General features: G+C 47.1%; 1 protein-coding gene across 1 annotated transcript in view; it reads right to left on the reverse strand.

Moving 5' to 3' along the window:
• Positions 1-22,460, reverse strand: part of LOC147660886 (PDZ domain-containing protein 7-like) — a gene marked incomplete at its 3' end in the record, with an annotated part of 489,505 nt that overhangs the window by 397,025 nt on the left and 70,020 nt on the right. The window contains exon 2 of the mRNA XM_086951444.1: positions 16,096-16,236. Within this exon, the coding sequence (XP_086807570.1) occupies positions 16,096-16,236 (141 nt within the window). The remainder of the gene's footprint in view (positions 1-16,095; positions 16,237-22,460) is intronic.

The raw sequence follows: 22,460 nt of genomic DNA on the forward strand, positions 1-22,460 counted from the left end.
TGTCCATCCCCACAAACAGTCCCTTCAGGCATTACTAGTAGAAGTTTACTTTGGTAGCTAATCAGCACTGAATGAATACCAGGGGAACATTGACATAAAATTACGCAGGGTCTTGATCCATCAAGGTTGATTCTTCTTGATCTTCTGGGAAGCTATGTGCCTCCTTGTCGGAGCTTTATAGACTAACTAGCAGCCCGTCCCGACGTTGTCCGGGTATGAATTGCTGCCGGCCAGTAGTATATTGTTTTGTAGGATTTCGTTTTAATAGCATTTCTTATCTGTGACAGGCCTGTGAAACGCTCCGATTCACAGTGCACTGCTGATGCACTTAAGAGTGTGCGTTCAGTAGTGTGTGAACTCGAGTTTCCCTACTTTATTTTTCGTTGCAATATTATATAGCGCAAACTCGACAAGATGGCATGAGCACAATTTACATTACAGAACAACACATTCATTTGTGGTAGGCACGGGGAGACAAAGCTATTTGCCTGGAATCACAGGATGTTGAGCTGATGCCGAGATTCGAACGTAGCTCCCCAGCTCTAAAGTTCGCAATTCTAGAACTTGTGGCAGGAGGTGTGTCTAAAAGTGTATGTCGGTGCTGGCCATCAATGAGAGAAACCTGTGCATTTTTCAAATCGGTGGTGAAAAAATATGAGTATGTTGCTGGAGATGTGGGCCGCCGTGCCACCAATGTACTTACCGGGGGAGGGTAAACCCCCATTATTCTGCAACTTTCTTTCCGCATACTTTCATTACGAAAGTACCATGACTACGCAATGCCATTATAACGCATGGCATTACATTTTATATGCTTTTACCACGCATACATTTATAACGAAATTCGTTGTAAATGCATGCATGGTAAAAGCATGTTTTTTTAAAATGTTTGGATAAGGTAAGTATGGGTATAGGGGTATATGTTTTGGGGTACTTAGGTATATGTTTTGGGGTGTTTGGGTATTTTAAGGGTTCAGATATAGGTTTGGGTTATGGGGTACAGGGGTAGTTTTAGGGTTTTGGGATAGGTATGGGTTTTGGGGCACAGGGGTATTTTTAGGGTTCAGGGCTAGGTTTGGGTTTTGGGGTACAGGGGTATTTTAAGGGTTCGGGGCTAGGTTTGGGTTTTGGGGTACAGGGGTATTTTTAGGGTTCAGGGCTAGGTTTGGGTTTTGGGGTACAGGGGTATTTTAGGGTTCAGGGGTAGGTTTAGGTTTTTGGGGTACAGGGTTATTTTTATGGTTCAGGGCTAGGTTTGGGTTTTGGAGTACAGGGGTATTTTTAGGGTTCAGGGGTAGGTTTGGGTACAGGGGTATTTTAAGGGTTCAGAGCTAGGATCGGGTTTTGGGGTACAGGGGTATTTTAGGGTTCAGGGCTAGGTTTGGGTTTTGGGGTACAGGGGTATTTTTAGGGTTCAGGGCTAGGTTTCGGTTTTGGGGTACAGGGGTACTTTTAGGGTTCAGGGCTAGGTTTGGGGTACAGGGGTATTTTTAGAGTTCAGGGCTAGGTTTGGGTTTTGGGGTACAGGGGTATTTTAAGGGTTCAGGGCTAGGTTTGGGTTTTGGGGTACAGGGGTATTTTTAGGGTTCAGGGCTAGGTTTGGGTTTTGGGGTACAGGGGAATTTTAGGGTTCAGGGGTAGGTTTGGGTTTTGGGGTACAGGGTTATTTTTATGGTTCAGGGCTAGGTTTGGGTTTTGGGGTACAGGGGTATTTTTAGGGTTCAGGGGTAGGTTTGGGTGTTTGAGTACAGGGGTATTTTAAGGGTTCAGGGCTAGGATCGGGGTTTGGGGTACAGGGGTATTTTAGGGTTCAGGGCTAGGTTTGGGTTTTGGGGTACAGGGGTATTTTTAGGGTTCAGGGCTAGGTTTCGGTTTTGGGGTACAGGGGTACTTTTAGGGTTCAGGGGTAGGTTTGGGTTTTGAGGTACAGGGGTATTTATAGGGTTCATAGGGTTCAGGGCTGGTTTTGGGGTACAGGGGTATTTTTAGGGTTTAGGGATAGGTTTGGGTTTTGGGTTACAGTGTATATTTATAGGGTTAAGATGGGTTAGTGTTTAAGGGTGTTGGGGTATTTTAAGAAGTAAGGGTGGATTATGATTATGAGTGCAGGGGGTATTTAAAGGGAGCAGGGTGGACACCCGGACCTGGAATGTACAGAACCTGGGAAGAAAAAACAATGAAATATTGGGCACAACGCTTGCTTTTTTTTCTCCGTAATCCTGTGCCCCACAAACGCTCACGCCCCTAGCACACGCCCACAGCACACGATATGAGACATGGCATGAAGGGCGTAATGTACCACACGCCCCCAGCGTTTGTCACGCCCCCAGCACACGCCCACAGCACATCGCAGACACGCCCACAAGGGACTACTTTGCTGCACGGTTCTTTTACACTTTAAATGTATATGGTGGGAGTCTACATAGCCTATGTCCTTCGGTTGCAATTGCCCTTTCCAACGCTGTATTGGGGGTTGAGCTTGGTGCTGTGGTTCCTGAGATTACCTGCCTCAAAGGTTTGGGCTCTCTCTTTATTATATTAGTATAGATGAGGGGCCTGTAACCTTGATCCAATCTTCCCTATCCACAGGTCAGTTGTTGACTTCAGAGTCAGTTTCATTTTGAGTTTGAGTGGTCATCTGCGCCATGTGGCTCCCCCCCCCTTAGTTTGGCGTTGTGCCCTCGGGAGAATCTCTGGTCACATCTGTTCTTTGGTTTGCAGATTGATGGAAATCCCCAAATCCTAAGTGCTGTTTCACCCATCCCCAGACCCCTGTGGAGTGGCAAAGAATAAAGTACTCTGGGGAGACGAGGCCTTTTTTGGAATAATACATTTCCATTTGTGTGGTATTTGCTGCGCGGAAACAAATACACACTCTGGCAAATGTAGGAATTTGTGTACATGTGTGTGTATATGTCAATATGTGTTTTTTTCGTAAGTTGGTGCATTGACGAAGTGCTTGAGGTAGGTAAGGGAGAGGTTCGCGCTGCCGCAAAGTCAAATAAAGGTGAAACGTGCATTCCGCCTGGTAGAATTTATAGGTCACAATCTACATATTTCATGAATTCTCCTGTATGTGCCTCGGGTACCCCCTTGGCATGCGGCCCTATAAATGCTGCTAGACCCCACTCCCAGGCATAGAGACCTTTACCTGCTGCCACTTCGGGCACAGTGCATCCTATGGAAATCCACCTCTTTACAGTCTGCTTGTTTAACTTGATGGCATCACTTGGGTAAAAGCCCTTTACATGCTGCCAGTTAAGGCCCAAGGCATCCTTTGGGCACACAGCCTGCTCTCTACATGCAACCTGCCAGGCCCATGGCACCTTTTGGGCATACTGCACTCCACAAGCTGCCAGCTCACGCCCCAGGGAACCCTTTGGGCTGAAGCCCCTTTACAGCCTGCCAGTTCATGCCCTGGGCATTCTTTGAGCAGGCAGTATTTTGTAGGATGCCACTTCACGACCCGGGGCATCATTTAGGCATTCTGTCCTTTACATGGTACCAGTCCACGTGTAAAGATTGGATAAGATGCCCCCCTTTGAGTTGGTATTAACATAAATTGCCATTTAAAGTGCTATAAAGCCGCTGGTCTCTATTAGAAAGCGTTTTATAAAAATACAGCTGTTCTTGAAACCTTAAAAAGGGGTTGGTCATGCTTCCTTCAACAACCAAGGCACCTCAGGCCTCTGTCAAAAACACATTCACTCAGTCACCCTGACCCAGAATGAATGTCAAGGCCTGAGCCAGAAACGTCTGTGCCCCAGATTAAAAATGTGCACACAAGTCTCAGTTTTCTCTGACAGCAATACTAACACCTCGCCTAGAGGATCGTGCCACAAAATACACGTGCAAATACTAAGCCCACAAGCAAGTGTACCAACTGTTTTGTTTGTACAAATGACACTAAATGCACGCCTCAGTTTGTATCACTTTGTAAGTCAGAATGAGTATCTTCTAACAGTTTATCAGTGACTGGGGGCTCTAGGTTTCCGGTTATATCATGGTATGCTTAATGGGGGTGATTGAAAAGTGCACTGGCACAGATCTTTTGGGAAAGAGAGAGAGAGAAGGCGCCTATCTGAGGTCGCGAGGCGCTTTATTCCAAGCCCTTTCACCCTACGCCAGCCTCAGCCCTCTTCTCCAGAAAGGTCATCTTGCCTTGCTATGGAGAGCCCTTCACAGGGTGGCATCATACTGCCCGCTCCTTACCTGGGCCAGGCCTCCGGAAGCTCCTTCCCCAGGTGGTGCTGTGGGAGGGCAGCGCGGGACGCCTGCGCGGCGGGGACTTTACTCCAGTCAGGAAGGTGGCCCTGCTGACTCCAGAGGCGGCGGCTGTGGGGGCCGGTAAGGCCCGAGCTCTCTTCATCCTCACAGCTCAAGGGGCTTCCTCCTTGGGTGTTGGGTTCGCAGAGGCCACAGGCGGCTTCCTGATGTAGCGCCTCTCCTTGTTCTTGGCGCTTTACCTCGAGTAACCTCCTAGTGGCTTCCACATTTTAGAGGTCCCGGAGGCGCATGGCCTGCAGCTAGCCCTGATGTCTTAGGGGGAAGAGGGTTCACACGAAGCTCGCTGGTCACAGATTGTGTAACAGAATGTTCCAAGCAGACTGACGTGTCATCAAAGACCTCAGATGAAGAAAGCCTTTATTGGGAGAGGAACATGCTCATTTTCTAGCTGCCGTGTGCCAAGTTCAGTGGGTCAGCACTCAGCCATTCGAGAAAGTCTAGTAGCCACAGGTACCCACGCGAGAGAGAGCCTTGGCTTCTTACAGGGCTCGTGTCCTCCCGGCGACACCAGTTGCCCTTTACAACTGGTCTGGAACTGGTGTCTTCAAACCGCCCAGCTGGAGGCCACAGGTCCGCAGCTGCCGCCTCCTCCAACGAGGCCTCGGGAGTGAGGCGTCCTGGCCCACGGTGGGGTGGGCACCGCCCGCGCCGCGATCAAGTGCACATGTGAGAAGGAGACCTCTCCCACCCCGCGAGGGGAAGGTAAACAGGCCTGTGGGGCTGTGATAATGCCCGGGCAGCAGCTCGCTCTTCCCCCGGCAGGATCCAGCTGCGGCCCTGCCCAGCCCCGTCTTCGCTATCAGTCGTTCCGGCACGGCTATCAACAACTTCCCCTCAGGCACCAGCCTGGCTTCCCCGGCGCTGAGGAAGGCATTGTTAGTGGGGCCTGCCGGCCAGCCAGCACATGGCAGCACAGTGCTGTTAGGACTACCAGAAATACAGCTCGGTGGGTTCAGCGCCTACTGCCGAGGACCATGTCTTACTGTGCACAGACCCGAATCCGGCTGTGCTGGCGGTGCCAATCTTTCATGGACGATTTGGACGGGAAAATAGGAAGATGCAGAAATTTCAAGGTTCGGCCATACTACTATGAAACAAGAAAATCCGGGAAGTGCCAGTGATCTGAAAGGCGAGACAATCTGAACACTTTTCAGAGACCCTGGGATAACCAAGGGTGCTTGCAAGGTGCAAGGGTATGTTTGAAAGGGTGCATATGCAAGCAGTAAACATAAACTTTCTAATAACGAAATGCAAATTCTCGACAATATAAAACATAAATAAACATATAATAGTGCGTACAAATAAAACAAATTAGACCATTCATACACAACAGATAAAATCCCAGAAAGAGCCAGTTTAGAACCTTGCCACGAAAACAACTACAGGTATCTTATAAGCAAATCCAGAGAACTCAGCTATCCCTTAAGGATTCACCTTCACTCTAAGTTTAAAGTATGGGAGTAAAGGGATGTCACAAAGGCCTTTCCAAGGAGTGTTTCACATTCTGACCCCTAACTTTAGTTTACCTGCCATTCAGTTTCCTCTGGGTTGGACCTGATCACAAGTAACTTAGCGTCACTGCTAGAGCAAAGCCTCATGGGAGTTTGGAACTTAACCCTCTTTAATAAACTAATGCAGCTGTGAGGGAGCACGGAGCCCAGCCCTGCCCCATGAGGGGCACACCTGTCACGCGCTACAGCAGCCACGCTCCATCACAGAAGGGTGGCACTGGAATGGTGAGGGGACAAGACAGGCAAGTGCGTGGGGAGCGCGGACAGAGGCCACAATCCACGCACATACCTCTGCTAGAGAAGTGGTGGCGTGCGGTGTGAAGAGCCCGTCGTCTCTCGGGAGCAGCCTTCAGATGTCAGGGGACGGGGGCTCTGCTCTGCTCTGCCACTGGAACCGCTCTGACAAGGAGCGCCACACGGAGAGCGGGAGGGGGGAGAGCGGGAGGGGGGACAGCGGGAGGAGGGACACAGAGAACTTCAAAACTCACCGGACTGCTCCCAGGAGGCGGCAGGGGCGCTTGCGGTGTCCTTCCTCTGCCGGGGCCTGGGCTCTCTTCTCGGGTGCTGCGGGCGGGGCTCTCCTGCACCGGGGCCTCGCTGGCGGCCGCACTCCTTTCTCCTGGGCACTTTTCTCCTGGCATAGAACAGGCGGCGGCGGGACTTCCGGCTTGCTTGCGGCCCGGCCGGACCAGATTCGGGGGCGTTCCCGGCTTTTGGCTGACGTAGCATGACGTAGCCAAAAGCCAAAAATTCTCGGGAACGCCCCCGAATCTGGTCCGGCCATGACGGACGCCTCTCTGTTCCAATGGCTAGCCTCCATTTATGGAGCTAACCAATGGAACAGAGGGCGTATTCCAGAGCAACATACTGTAACTCATTAGATTTCTCCTGCGCAAAAGCTGCTTGGGCAGCTTTTTTGCAGTCAAAACCTAAAAAATCTATACAAGGGCCAGAAAAAGCAGCACCCTCTGGTGCTCCGCATTATGATGTTCCTGTTACAACAGGGGAGAAACTCTTGGTACTAAAGATCAGTCCAAACATCGCGATGTACCTGACGCTGCCGCTTGCAGATTGCTGCGTAGAGAGGCAGAGGTTTTATTAGCACTTTACAGCATTCCGCCTAACACGACTCCACGATCTCCGCCTAGGCCTATGTACAACCAGTGCCTCTCACATACAGCCTCCCAGAGCCAGGCTCAGATAATCAGTGAGCCCCAACAGCCACAAAGCAAGCACCACCATGATCCCGGGAGCTTGTTTCCTTCCCAGTGTAAGAATTGGCTGTTGTAGTTTGGTTTGCCCTGTTCCCATCATGCACTGGGACAGGAACAGACTAATTTGCATACAGCCAGGTTCTGAAACTGGGATGGTGCAGTGAGCTAAAAAACGGTGTTGGATCTAGCCCTGATCTCTTGACTGGGTGAGAGCTTTCTGCTTAATTCAGAGACTCTGTCCCTCACCACCCCTTGTTGTAAATATATAGAACAGGCGGCGGCGGGACTTCCGGCTTGCTTGCGGCCCGGCCGGACCAGATTCGGGGGTGTTCCCGGCTTTTGGCTGACGTAGCATGACGTAGCCAAAAGCCAAAAATTCTCGGGAACGCCCCCGAATCTGGTCCGGCCATGACGGACGCCTCTCTGTTCCAATGGCTAGCCTCCATTTATGGAGCTAACCAATGGAACAGAGGGCGTATTCCAGAGCAACCTACTGTAACTCATTAGATTTCTCCTGCGCAAAAGCTGCTTGGGCAGCTTTTTTTGCAGTCAAAACCTAAAAAATCTATGCAAGGGCCAGAAAAAGCAGCACCCTCTGGTGCTCCGCATTATGATGTTCCTGTTACAACAGGGGAGAAACTCTTGGTACTAAAGATCAGTCCAAACATCGCGATGTACCTGACGCTGCCGCTTGCAGATTGCTGCGTAGAGAGGCAGAGGTTTTATTAGCACTTTACAGCATTCCGCCTAACACGACTCCACGATCTCCGCCTAGGCCTATGTACAACCAGTGCCTCTCACATACAGCCTCCCAGAGCCAGGCTCAGATAATCAATGAGCCCCAACAGCCACAAAGCAAGCACCACCATGATCCAAAACTGCTGCTAGACTTTGTACTCCACGTACATGTGCACATCCCTCTGCATACAAAAATAAACTGTCCACACATTCAAATAAACATTACAGCCCTCTCTGACAGTGTCCAAATCATTCAGTGTAGAAATGGGTCTTCCACTCATCAAAATTCTGTTCAAATTCAAAATTGTGCCACCTTTCACCCTCACCTTCCTGATAAACAAGTGGCTGGGCCATCTTACAAACCATCCATTTCATTGTTTGGGCTTAGGAAGCATACAAACTGTATTCCTGCCTCTGTTGCCTGGTTCAAAGGAAAACAGAAAGTGTCCATTGATCATGTTAAGAAGCACTATGTGGCCAATTCTGTACAGCATACCCCCTCTGACACCAAAAAGTCTTCAGAGTAAAGCCTTGCTACCTCCCGATACTCTAAAGGAGCAACCCCAAGAAGAGTAAAGTGACAATGACAGCTTGAGTCCCAATCAGGGGATTGCCAAGTTTGCACCGTGCAACGAGTTCCATAGAAGAATCAATTGTAGTCATGCCTACTGTTCCAAGAATTTCTAATAAGGACTGTGGTTTACTATGAAACCCCAACAGAGTTGATTGAAATGATGTCTTTACAAGAAATAAGGCTTTATGAAAATGACTCTGAAATTAAAACAAATGAGTTACCATTGCACTTCACAGCCACTCAACGCCATTGGTTTCTCTTTGCTTATCATTGGCTCCGTGACAGGTATTTAATATCACCGAGGTCCTATTTCTGGATTGCTACAGGAGTGCTTTTCCTTGTTATGTTGCTAATCATTTTAACTGTTGTTTTCAAATTACTGAATGGACACTATGTTCCTGATAAAACTGTACCACTACCCTTGGTTTAAGAACTTCAACCTTATTCTTCTTCCCACAGAGCTCGGAGAGGCCTCTCTGTTGCTAACATTACAGCTTGGCGTGTGCCGGATGACATGGCCTGATTGGATGGTCTGGGTAAGGGTTCCATATCAGATAATGGGATGTACAGGAGATTTTGAAGATGCCATATGTTTAAAACATTTCAAGGGAATACATACATATTCCTGGTTCCTTTTTCAGATGATTGGGACATTAAGACTGTTAAAATATGTGGTATGATTTGCCGGCATACACAACCCTAAATGACGAGGATCTTTATTTAATGCTGATAATTATAAAGAGATGTATAGTTTTCACTAATATGAGGACCATTACATACGCAGAATTATCTAGCTATCCTTGAGAGCTCTAAACTATACACAATGAGAACACTGCCAGGGCGTGGCTTTCACTGCCAGGGTCTGGCTTCCAAGAGCCACCCAACTTTCCTAAAGAAATGCCCTTATTTTAATAGTGTTGACTGGACAGACCCTTCCGCTTTTTATTATAGAGAGAAAATTATTGATGTTGAACTGAATAATATGATCCGAAATGGAACTTATAATTCTGCTAAATTATATCCTGACGGTATAGCCCTATGGCCTATTAATGCAGATACAGACATGCACAGATTTCCTTTAACATTTCTAATCCTCAACTTAATTGCTCAGATATAACATATACAACTGTTTCCACATATAGTGTGAGTAAGCTGTGTCAACGTTGGTTAGCACATTCGAGCCATAAGGTTGCAAAGGATAACTTGACTAGAATTAACAAAAATATCAATTTTTCAGATTTCGTTCCAGGACCACACTCAGCTAAAATTCAGCATATCGTATTAGCAGCGGCCTATGCCACCTATAATGAATGGCAAAGATATTCAGAAATAAAAACTGCCAAAAGAATTAGACAAACTGACACAGAAATTCTGCAAAAGACATTTAGGGGCCCATTAGGATCGTCAAATGTCCCTGGTTTACCCCCCACTATATTAGTATGGCGGGGGCACCGCGGCGGATGGGAAGTACGTCCGCTGCTTTTCCCCCGGTCGGATTGCTGGCCGGAAAAGGGACTCAGTATGGTGGTGGTGCCTTGCAGGCACCGCCATGCATATAAGGATATATGCCTTTCCATGGCTTAGACTCCGCTATGTGTGACGGGCACATCCAAATTTGCATGGCGGGACTGCTGCAACTTCGGTGTTAGGTCCCGTGCTCCTTTGTCCGCCCGCCATCGTAATAGGTCCCTTAGAGTCAGAGGCATTGGCACAATTTCTTCCTACATCGTATGTGGGAGTCACTCTTTATGTTCTCTTGCTGGACTTCAGACAATCCCGCTTTCATAAGCATATCTGATTGTACAATCCCTCTTTGTCGTTCAGTCCTGTGTGATTTCATTACCTTTTATGGAATTTATACCTGGCAAGCCATGTCTAAGTTGCACATTACACTCTAAAATAGTGATTCATAACTACTGTTAACCCATGAAAGCTGTTGTGGAATAGCACACGGACAACCATATGTGCTAACTGTATCAAAAATGATGAAATGTTGAGGAATAACCTTGTATTTCCCACCTCGCAGTGTGCTTGAAAATGTTACATAGCCTCAAATAGACCCAGACAATATTTGTTTTCATCAACAAAGTAAGCTTGTTGCCATTTTGATACAAAACAGAGGTCCCTTTGACATCTGCGGCAGATACATCTCACTTACAAACAGCCCACTCTGCTTCAGAGGTTGAGCATCTTACAGACACAATATCCTATTCACTTTTGCCCATTATTTTCAAATAATCCAGTATTACTAGCAGTGTGCACTTTATCAAAATAATCGGATCTGGTCTGGTGATGGGATTCAAAGTTGTATTTCGACTGATTCCTTAATTTTTAGGTCTTGCCTGAGCCAGCGCATGCTCTGCTCTGGCGAGACTGTTACTAAGTGGGCTTCAGAAAATGCTACCGCATGATTTTGCTTGTGGCCTAGAACTTGCGGTTACGCGCACACACGCTTACGAGCAGATGCTGCATCTGCTTTCAATTTTGGTGCCGCGTGTGCGACTCTGCATCTGCTTTCACTTTGCTGGGTTTAAAGTGTTATACTCACGGCTGTCTGAGATGTGGAATAAATGCTATGGCTTCAACTATAGATGTTTGTAATCTACCTACAGATTACGGGGAGGCCGAACTGCTTCCCGTTTTTATTCAACTGTGCCTTTGGAATACATGGGTTCACCAGCAACTCTTCATTTGGACATTCATGCATAATGCATATTTTGTTGCACCCCAGGGATTAATACTCGGTAACAGGTTCTCCGCTGATAAACGGTGCCCATTAAAGTGCAGCATGCACTCTCAGTATGATAACTTCTAGATTTGGCCCCACAGTGGAGCTTCTTATTGTTTTATATTTATTTGGATGTTGCAAGCAGTCCGTGGCCCTCTGCATTGATTTCTAGCTTCTTCTGCTTAATATTTCGGGTTTCGATGTTTAAGTTAAGAACAAAGACTTCCCACCGGCAGTAAAGCACTTTAGTCGATGTGGCGTTTTTGGGAATGCTACTGTGTATTATATTTGTTTTCTAACAGCAACATAAAGGTATCAGAAATGCCAACCTTTTTGATACAATATACAGAATAATGTTTCCTCTTGGGATGCATTGCATAGGCATCGCTAAGGTTTATGGTGTGTGTTTTCGTGAGGACCCCTGTGCAAACTACGTAGGAGTAGAATATCCGCAGCTATAAAGTCACGGCCCCTGATTAAGAACACACTTCCGTGGAGACGGCAATGCCATCTGCTTGTCTCTGGAGGAAGTATTGTGTGCAGCGCAGCCGGGTGCCAGCGGCATTCTTCACATTCCTGGAAGTGCGTGCGCCGCGCACGAGCATCGCTCATTTCTATAATCTCTGCACCCATATTTTTCCTGACCCGTATACTTATAACTTCAAGACTCACCCGTCCATTCCCACATTTTCTTCTTTTATATCGACTTAATCTTCATCTCAATCTCCCTCATTGCCTCTTGGTCTTTAGTTTATCTTCTTCTTCCCCCAAACGCTTTTTCTTTTCACGTCTGTATCTTTCTCTCCTTCTACTTATGTACTTTAAAACCTGGATTGCTATCCTGTCCACGTTGGTATCTATCCTCCCTCCTAGTCCACTTCCCCCTTCCTCCCTTTCCATCATCGGTTTCTTTTGTTCTTCCCTACCTCTTTTTCTCAACCCCTTCCGCCTTCTCTCATCATTATTCTTCGTCCCTCGGTTTCCCCCTCCCCCTTCCTGCCCCTTGGTGGGTTTCTCACTTTATACACATGGACTTGTTGGAAATCTTGAAACAAGGGAGGAGGTGGGTTGTTGTCTTTTGGAGAGGGCGTGCTGTGGTGTCCTCGGTGCTGGATGTTAGGTGGTGTTTTGGCATGGGAGAGGAGGAGTCACATTTTGATGCCCGAGGAAGTGAAGTGATTCTGTGTGCAGGTTTGGGGACCGGTGGCGGCGATAAGAAGTTGTTTAGCAGCGTGCTTTGTTTTGTCACTGTTCCTATTTGAAGCTCAGGGTTGGGTAGTTTAGTTCACCCCGCCCCTTCCCACATGCTCTGACTGCCATTGGTTAGGATCCTTCAAAGCATCAAATCAGGCTTATTATTGCCTGGCTGGGCCATCAGCTCCAGGCAGGAGCTATCAGTAACAGCAGATGTCAATGTTGGGAGCCAAAACAAGCAACGTTTTCCGGATAAACAAAACAAGCATTTGCAATACAATAGGTCTCACATTTACGTAAGATTTAGCTATTGGGATTGTGAATGACAATGACTTTTATTTATGTTTTTCTTTTTAAAAATGAAAATAAAAGGCATTGTCATTTACAATGCCAATAGCTTAAACTTGCGTAAATGTGAGACCTATTGCATTGCAAATGCTTGTTTTCCTCCTAGTTTTAAAGTTTGTTTTGTGGACTAGCAATCATCCTTTTGATCATTAGCTAGGGCACTCGCCTTCTCTTTATAGAAAAGAACATGTGCCAGTCCCATCACCAATATGGAGCACACCTACCCAGCTGAACAAAAATGCAGACACACCCTAGCATTCTACCTGGGTTATGACTGGCTCTCAGTACTGAGTGAGTACAGGACTATCATTTTAAAAAATGGATGCTTTGCGAGTGAGACCCGTCTTTGGTGAATGAAATGTATACAGGAAACATCCCTGGAGCTCCCTCTGGATATGCCATACTTGGCATCAATCTATATAAATCAACTTCTTAGACCACTGATGTTGCACCAAACCTTCGGTAAAGCAATGCACTCACCAATTGTGAAATGTGCTCAGTATGGTGGGCTGAAGCAGTATCACCACTTCTAAAAGCCATGAAACTACAGGATCCAATATAGTGTGTCTGTCCGGCTCCTTTACTTACAGTTGTTTCCAAGCCAAAACAGCCTAATCACTGTGTTGACCATGCCTAGGCACCACCTCACATGTTGCTACAAAAATGTCCTGGAAGGTATGGAGACAGTTTTATGACATTACATGCATGCATTTACAACACGTGCCCTTACCACATATCCAATATAATTTACACAAGATAAGTATATATAAGGTAAGTGAAACCCATATATATGTGTGTTTGTGAGAGAGAGAAAAAGAGAGAGAGAATATATATGTCACCAATGCCACATCAAACAGCGCTATTAATATTTCAAACAATGTTCCAAAAAGGAACCCGAGCACTCACTTGTAAGTATTCACTTGATTCACCAGTATAGTCGCGTTTCGGCATGGACTGCCTCTCTCAAGTCTGGCTTCACCTTGATGGTGACCAGGAGTGGGCATTTCACAGGGAAAAGCCAGGAAGGGTTCTACAGCGGTATGCGTACAGCGCCAAGACACCTCAGGGTATAAGTGCGCTATACTAGTACGAATTCATTTCATTTCATATTTCACCAATTGCTTTTAGATTCCTACGGAGTTTGGCTACTGTACACAACACAGTAAACACACAGGCACAGCATAAATTAGAGACTTTTAAAATGAAAGTTTTATACAAATCTATTTTGCTCCTAGTACTATTCTTCATTGTGTTGTTCAAGATTGAGAGGTTGTTTGGATTACCAATGTGTCCCTGAAACTTGAACTAGACTGGACTGGACTGGTAAGTAATCTGACAACACTACCTGCACAGAACTGCCTAGTGGGTTAATGTCAAGGCTGCAGATCAAATGGTATTTCTTCCTCAGTGTAGTGCATTCAACTACGTCCTTCCTCTCATGGGTTAGAAATCCAACCCTTGCAGATCTGGGAAATTCCAGTATTTGTATACACTGCATTAAAGACAGCAGACCTGAGGAACTTCAGTCCTCTCCAGAGCTTGCAATTGTCACCAGCTTGTAGCCAGGAGAGGGGGTGCAGGTAAACTGAACTTGGAAGTATATTTCTGGATACAGGAGGAGAACGTAGAGCCAACTGCAACCTGCACAACAGTCAACTCAGAGCCCCACTACTGGAATAAAGAATCTCCAACATATCTTTACACGATCCAAGGAGTGACCGAGACAGGTTTTAAGAAACATAAGAGAAACCATACAATGCAACACATTTGAAAGGAACCAATCAGTAAAAGTCTCATTTTCCTGTAGTAGTTGTACTATTCTATGGCAACCTACCAAAGGAAGAGAAACCATACAATGCAACACATTTGAAAGGAACCAATCAGTAAAAGTCTCATTTTCCTGTAGTAGTTGTACTATTCTATGGCAACCTACCAAAGGAAGAGAAACCATACAATGCAACACATTTGAAAGGAACCAATCAGTAAAAGTCTCATTTTCCTGTAGTAGTTGTACTATTCTATGGCAACCTACCAAAGGTGCACTGTCACTCTACTTTTCCCATACGGTCCTCTTAATTTTGTAGATTGGAGCTAGATGATCTCTGACCAATCATGGGTTGCTGGGCTCTTGCTTTCCATCAGGTCAGGAAACAGGATGAAGGGGTGGGACCAGTGGTCAATGTATTTGTGTAGATGTGCTGCAATGGCCATGCCATCAGCCACAGCACTTTGTGCAGGTGCGGTACCACTGAGGAGTCGATCTGTTGCATTTAAGGTTATGCAATTTAACACCCAAATGTATATAATTAGCTTTACAATGGTATATGTAGAAATGATGGAAAGGAAAAAAGTGTAGGAGGGTCATGAAAGGAACACGGGATGTGGCAACTCTCACTGCCACGAACCTCTATGAAGTTCGAGCAACTTATGGGGCAACAAATACACGAGAAACCCAACTATGGGTATCCCACCACTCATGCATCCAAGAACTAGTCACACATACCTCTTTCGATCAGAACGTTGTGGGGACCCAGTCATGAGGAGCTATACAAATTTGAATAGGCAGTACTGGTTGGCAGTCTTCACATTGGGCTGCAGGTAAAAAACACTAAGCCTGTAACTCATGACTACAAATCATATACTATCAAAAGTCTTGGCCTTGTCATTGAGATCACTGTCATTCCTGTTTAAACTATTACTACGCTGGAACACCCTGGCTACTGTGATGTAATTGCCCGCTACATGTTCCATGAGCATCCTATTTGGACTGATATTTATTAACCCTCATGAAGATGCATGGTCAGGATGAAATGAGAGCCAGCTGAGGATTGTGCCTTTGCTTGCTTGTACCTAGTGCTGCAAGTGCATCAGAATACCAGCAGATTTAAGAAAAAGAGAAAAAAAGGAAAGATGACCTATAAGACTGTCCATAGTTTATATTATTGGATAGCAAGACATTCAGTACTATCTTTACTGCACACTAACTCGATATACTTTCTAATGTGTGCTGTCCACATTCGTCCTATGCCCCATGGTCTTGCAGTGGATTTACTAAAACGCTGTACTTACAGTCTGCGTGCATATATATCACTGTTACACTATACTTTTTTAATGTAGAACTTCTTTTTACATATATATAATACACACAAACATAACAGGTAAGTATGTTTTATTTTTGTCTAACACCACTGAGTTTTCTACTGGAAGGGAAATAGACCTTGCAGTTTATTTGTCAAGCAGCTAATAAATACTACCCCAAAATGCCTTTATTTGACATTACCCATCGTTTATTTTCACAGGTAAAAAACGTAAGACTGCCAATGGTTGAAATTTGTATTTTCTTTTCAATGCTTTTATTGCAATTATCTATGGAAAATAATTTAGTCACATAGCATCATTCAAACACATTTTTTTGTGTTTGAAATCACGGCTACTTCTGCTTTCACATTTAGCAAGACAAAACGCATCTTTAGAATTGCTTAGGAAGTACATTTTTCTTACCAGCACTGCTGTCTTCTTCAACTTTGCTAACGAAAATCCCAAGGCCATGCTCGGAACCGCCCCGCACGCTGAACCCCAATCGTCCATCTGGGCTTTTGTCCACAGTAATAGCGAGGATCGATTCACTTTCATCACTGTTGGCTGTGGACACATGGTGATGTGCATTAATGGATCTTTAACTTAATTCTGTATTTATCATCAAACTGGTAAACATTTTTCACTTTTATCAAACACTATTTACTAGGGTTAGACAGGCCTTTTAATATACCATATTTCACAAACAAGTGGGCCCTGTGGGGGAAGTGCAGCCCTTGACTTCCAAAGCAGAGTGTTAGGATTAGGGTACAAACACCTCTAACACAATTAGCTCATTTTATTCTTTGAGATATGCAATTCAATTCATTAGTCTTAAAACAATTGTGAGGTGCTCCTAGAGAGTGACAGCGCAGTGAAAGTGACTATTGGTGCAAAAAGTGCATACGTACTATGTACAGAAACATATATATGTGTGGATGATGAGGATAGTAGGATATTTCGAGATGGCACCCATAGAGCTAAGATTGCTGTCCACCATCAATACATTAAAATGCAGTCCACATAGGTTATGATGACAGCAGCATCGTGTTTGGCTTAGTGAGCCTGGGTGCTTCCTGGAAGAGAAGCGGAGGAGAGACGACGTAAGAGAGACAATGCAGAGGTAAGTGACATTTTCTTTCTACTTTTTTTTATTTCACCACCCGCCACCCCCGTTCCATACCAGCAGCCACTGGAGCAGAGAAGGTGGTTCTGAATGTTCTGATTCATTATAGAATGTTCCATGGTTCATATGATGCTGGGGAGTCAGCTGAAGGAGTCCTATGACCTTGGGGAAGTATATGCTTTGTTGATGAAGAATTTAAAGGATTAAACCTATATGGCTTTCTCTACTTAATTCTCTAAATGGGAGTATGCTTCATTACACCGATACCAACTTTAATTGACTATAAAGCCACTAGTGGGTAGAGGAGTGTATTTTTATGCTGGAAAAGGCTTAGCTAGATGCCGAAAAGCTTCAATGATTGTAAACTTTTTTAATGTTTTCTGAGCAATTCATTTTAAGGAGAGCACGTCTTACATATTACTGCAATGGTGTCATAGAGAAGAGACTGTATATGGCAGAGTGCACTGCTTAGTATGTTCACAATACAATATGGATATGTTCCAAGATTAAACCCTCCTTGACAGACGCATTCATCAAAGTCTTTGAGACAGTGCAATGGACAGAAGAACCTGATCTATAAATGTTTCTCTTGGTGATTTGGCAAACACAAAGGTGAGTAGATGAAACTATTCCTCGATCTGGCCTCTACTATAGCAAGGAGATAAATTGGCAAGGTTTGAGAGACCATACCCCATATTCAGCAAAAAAATTGAGAAACACTATGGATAATTGAATGGCATGACTAATATGGCAGATATATTCTTGCCGTTTGTGGCAAAACTTATCTTCTAGAATACTTCTTTGAAATTCGCGGATTAAAGAGCCTTAGCCAATAATGGCATAATACAATGGTTCAGAATTGCATGTGTGACTTACTTGCCCTTTTAACATTTCATATGTCATGTTCTATACTTTATTCTTTCATTTATGTCTTAAAGGTAGCTATTCATGTCTCTTTTATAAGCTAGAAAAGTACATTTATACATCATAAAATGTAAAGGTAAGCCAAAAGATGGTACCTCTTTTGCCTCTTAGAAGCTGTCAATTTAGAAACAGGTTTCAAAGAATGTTCTTGAAATGAACAATGTTTGCTTTACAAAGGAAATAAAACTGTCTAGGAAGGAGGTGGCACTGTTACAGTTCTTGTTGAGTGCTATTGACAAGATGACATTGTTAAACTTATCAATTATGAAATGAACAAAGTACAAAATACAGTTCCTTAAAAGAGAATTCAAGAGATCCAGCAGAAAATCTATATGAGTCAAAATCGTTGTACATTGGATCGTATTAGTCCAAAACATATTTAAAGTGATTAAAAAATTTTTTAAATCCAAAATGAATTCCAAGGCAACAGAGTGTTGCCAGGTAAACCTACAACTTTAAGATGATCATAGGAGTAAACTGCAGGGTAATAAAAGACGAAAGGTTTAATTCACTGATCTCAGGCATGAATGAAGCAGGAAATTATGAAATACCAAGATAATGCAAAAGATCTCTCTTCCAATTCTGCGATCTTTAAAATGGCTGTCAGAAGAATGAGACCAGGTCCTGTATAAATGAGTCATTTTCCAAAAGCTTCAGGAACAACTGTGCCCAACCCCATTTTTAGGTCTCGGCAGCGAGACCTACTGTCGCCGAGTTAACTCTAAACGGAGACAGAGCGGGGAGCGCGTGCCGATTTCACATCGTGGGCGCGCACGCCCTGCCCCCCGGAGCCGTGCAAATCTCCTGTCCCACAACCTGCTGGTTGTCTCACTTTGGCTTGGATCGGTGTGCGTGCTCTCTGCTCCGTTCATATCCTGACCTTAAACCCGGTATTTGGCCCTAACTATACGGACCTGACCCTGTGCACCTGTAGCCGCTCCAGCTCTTGGCTCTCCCCTGAGGGGGCCCTTTACTCTCCCCGGCTTTGGAGTCACTGGTGCTCTCCTTTATTCCAGTGTTGCTCTCCAGCTCACGTTCCGTCTACCCAGCTCCCAGCACAGCCCGTACCTGGCTCTCGGAATGCCGCTGGTTCCGGTCTCTTCCTGGTCTCGCACACCTGCAGCCAGGGGTATCTGCCTCTCCCGTGGGATTCGGAGCCGCAAATCTGACTCCAAGCCACACCCCTACCTTCTGGTGTAGGCTGGATGGAGGAACCAGGCGCGAGCGCGCTCAGCCGTCAACCCTCGCGCTTTTAGGGCACGCGCACTTCAACCATCAGCGATGAGGTAAGCCCGTCAGTGCATTTTGTTTCTCCTTTGCAACTGCTCTCTGCTCCCCTAACTATATGTATGCTACTTCCGCATTGCTGCCAAGGTTGCAGATTGCTCATGTGTGACACTTTCATACTTTCAGTGCAATTATGAGTGACATTCAACGACTATGAGTGACACTTTCTTGAGAGCAAAATTAAGCAATGAAGACAAGGAAAACAATTATCAGAAATTATATATATTTTTTTTAATGTACTGCTTCAGGAGTCATTCGCCATCTTGGGATCGTAGATTAAAAAAAAGGCAAGGCATACATCATAACACTGGGCCGCCCTAGCATCCTTGATGATATCACATCATAACAATGTTTTTGAATTATTATTTTTATTTTGCTGCTGCTCTACAGTTTTGGCAAAGCAAATCGGTTGTAAAGAATTTGACAAAGTTTGAATCTTTCCTAGTTTAATACACTGAGTATCATTATATTGGTACTCAAAAGAGATCGATATTTAATGCAGAAAACCATGCATAAAAAAATGCTTTTATATTTTGAGCGGTAATTCCGGAGACAAGTACTTGGGACAAAAACGTTGCATCATAGTTAAAGGGCTGGAGCATCAAGAGTCTAATATATTTAACTGGGGCTGAAAAGGAAGGGTATAGCTAGAGACCGCGTAATGCATGCGAGTAAATGAGCTGCCAAGTAATGACATGTCACGTGATACCCCCTGCCAGGTCTGGCATTTACCTAACAACCCTTTAGGACTTGATAGCTCAGGTCGCCCATGTAATATTAGCGGGCCGCCCGGGTAAATCAACATAGTTTATGAGGGAGAGTAAAATTATAAGTCCCAGAATGGAATTCAAAGTGGTGTTAACTGAAAGCATGACTAGTTCTATATGTCAGATCGTGTGGGCACTTATGTTATCCCGAATTCTAGGTTTGCTTGTCTCTAGAACGCTAATCGTGGGGGTTGAAAGGACCATCATTAAACAACCAATTGCCGCGCAGCACAGGTGTGATCTGGTCCAACATTACAAAAGTGACTTTCAGCCACTGACAGCACATATGCAAGGCACGCTGAATGCCGGGCCCCGGGGGAAGCACAGTCGCAGACTAGTCTTCCCCCGGGGTCTTTCGCGCAGGGATAGGACAGGCAGGTGAAGGGGAGGAGTTTAGGGGGTGGGTATAAGGAGCAGGGGAGGAAGGGAACTTCCTCTTTCTGCGCCTGGCACCATCGGGAGGGTAGCAAAAAAGGAGTTCAGGGTAGGGATAGTGAAAGCTCAGGTTTTTTATTAGCGCTTTTGAGCTGTGGTCCGCGTCGGGGGCTGTTTAACGGCAGCCGAGTTGGTATACGCCAGAAGCGTGCGGTTCGGCACAATGTCGGGCGTTTCGTCCGAGGAGGTCCGATCGGCCTTGCTGTTGTTGGCCCGCGCGGGCAGGGAGGACCTGCTGCAGCCAGGTGTGTTGGGGCAAGCGTGGATGGGGGCCACGAGAGGCAAGCGTGGAAGGGGGCCACGAGAGGCACGCGCGCGGCCTCGGCCGGAGTGAAGGCTGCTGTGGTGGCGTGCCAGGAGGACGAGCCAGGCACGCATGGGCAGGCGACGGAGCGGAGGGGGGGCGGAGCGCCCAGAGACTCGGCGAGGGGCTGGAAGCGCAAGAGCCTGCCCCCGCGAGTCTTCCCTCCGCTCGGTTTCCTGCCAGGGGCATCTGGGGCTGCAGTGAGGGGCGCGGCCCCCCCAGGCCAGCTGTGGGGGCCCGAGTTTGCGCCGGATGGTGCGGAGGGTGGGGCGGATCTGGGGGATAGTCAGGTAGTGGCCCCATTGCTACCTTTGGGAGCTGGTGGGGAGGCCGGGGACTCTGAGGCACGGAGGCAGGCTGAGGACCTCTCCTCTGGGAAGGACTGCACGGAGGGGGCTGCGATTGTGGACGCGGGGCAATAGGAGGACGCCCCCATCGACCTGTCCACCAGCTCCAGGGCGTCCACCCCTGCCCCGGCGGGGCGGGAGGTGGCCAGGGATCCAGTAGGCCCGGGTGGGTCGGCTGTCCTTGTTCCCTTGGGTGGTGGGGGAGGGTGAGCCCCGGGGCCTGTCCATGGGGGTTTCTTCCCCCCAGGGGCCGAGTTTTTTGGCTACTGCCCGCCCCCGCCCCCTCAGATTTGGGGTTCCCTGTCCTGGGACGATAGGGCCAGGGAGGAGCGGATCCTAGAGCAGATCCACGAGGTCAGATGGGCTGAGCAGACCAGAGCCAGAGTGGGGGCGGTGTGGGGGCATGAGATCAAGGGGCCTCCTACCCCGACCTCTGAGGAGGAACGGGAGGCGGAGCTGGAAGAGGCGCAGAGGCGAGTTAGGGTTTTTGATTTATGCCAGCATTTATTGGAGAAGTATTTGGATAGGGCGATTGCGTTGTTCAAGTACATGGACATCATTCGCAAGGCTCAGATGCAGTTCGGGGGCGTTGCCTGGTTGAGTTATGACGAGGAGTTCAGGGCCCGGGTTAGTGCGAATCCTGAGAAGAGTTGGGGGGAAGTGGATCAGGAACTCTGGGTACAGTGGATGGCGTCCACGCACTCCACCACGTCCACGCACACGGTCAGCGGCTTGCCGGTAGTGTATCGGCCCTTTCCGCCGCGTCCCGCCCAAGGCGGGGCGGGGGCAGGTGTGGTGCCCAACACCATCGTCTCAGGTCAGCCAAACAAGTCAGGGGGATATTCCACGGGGGCCTGTTGGAGCTACAATAAAGGGTACTGCTCCAGGTAACCCTGCAAGTTCAAGCATGAATGCTCAAAGTGCGGTGGGAAACATGCCCTCACCCAGTGCCTTACACTAGCCACTCCCTCAGAACAGTGGAGGAACGCCAAGGGGCGGGGCCACCCTGGACAGAAGGGCGCCTACACCGGTTAGGGTGGAGGCGATGGCCCGGTAGCTCTCGTGCTACCCGGATCAGGAGGCGGTGGCACAGCTCTTCTGGGGTTTCACAGAGGGTTTTAGGGTGGGCTATCAAGGTCCCAGGGTGCGCCATTGGGCAGACAGTTTGAGATCAGCTAAGGAACTGCCTAGTGTGGTGTCTGCCAAGTTGAGGAAGGAGGTTGAAGGAGGAAGGGTGGCTGGCCCGTTTACTGACTGGCCTTTAGACGATCTGATCATTTCTCCATTGGGGGTGGTGCCGAAGAAGGAGGAAGGCGAGTTCAGGATGATACACCATCTCTCGTGGCCGGAGGGCCAGTCAGTGAACGACTTCATTGCAGAGGAGGATTCTAGGGTGCTGTTGGACAGGCCTCGTGGAAGGCCCGCTCCCTCTCTGCATGGCGGGGCCCGGGCCCCTGCCCCACCTGTGCCCTAGACAAGAACTATCCCTGCAACCCACCGGAACCACCCACGGCCCGTCCCCGACGGACCTCCAGCTCCTGAACACCCCGGGATCGGCTGGCCCGGGCCCCTTCCAGGACCAATGCCCCCGGCCCAGCCGC

The sequence above is a fragment of the Lissotriton vulgaris genome, unplaced genomic scaffold, assembly GCF_964263255.1.
Source record: "Lissotriton vulgaris unplaced genomic scaffold, aLisVul1.2 SCAFFOLD_1420, whole genome shotgun sequence".
Classification (NCBI taxonomy): Eukaryota; Metazoa; Chordata; class Amphibia; order Caudata; family Salamandridae; genus Lissotriton; species Lissotriton vulgaris.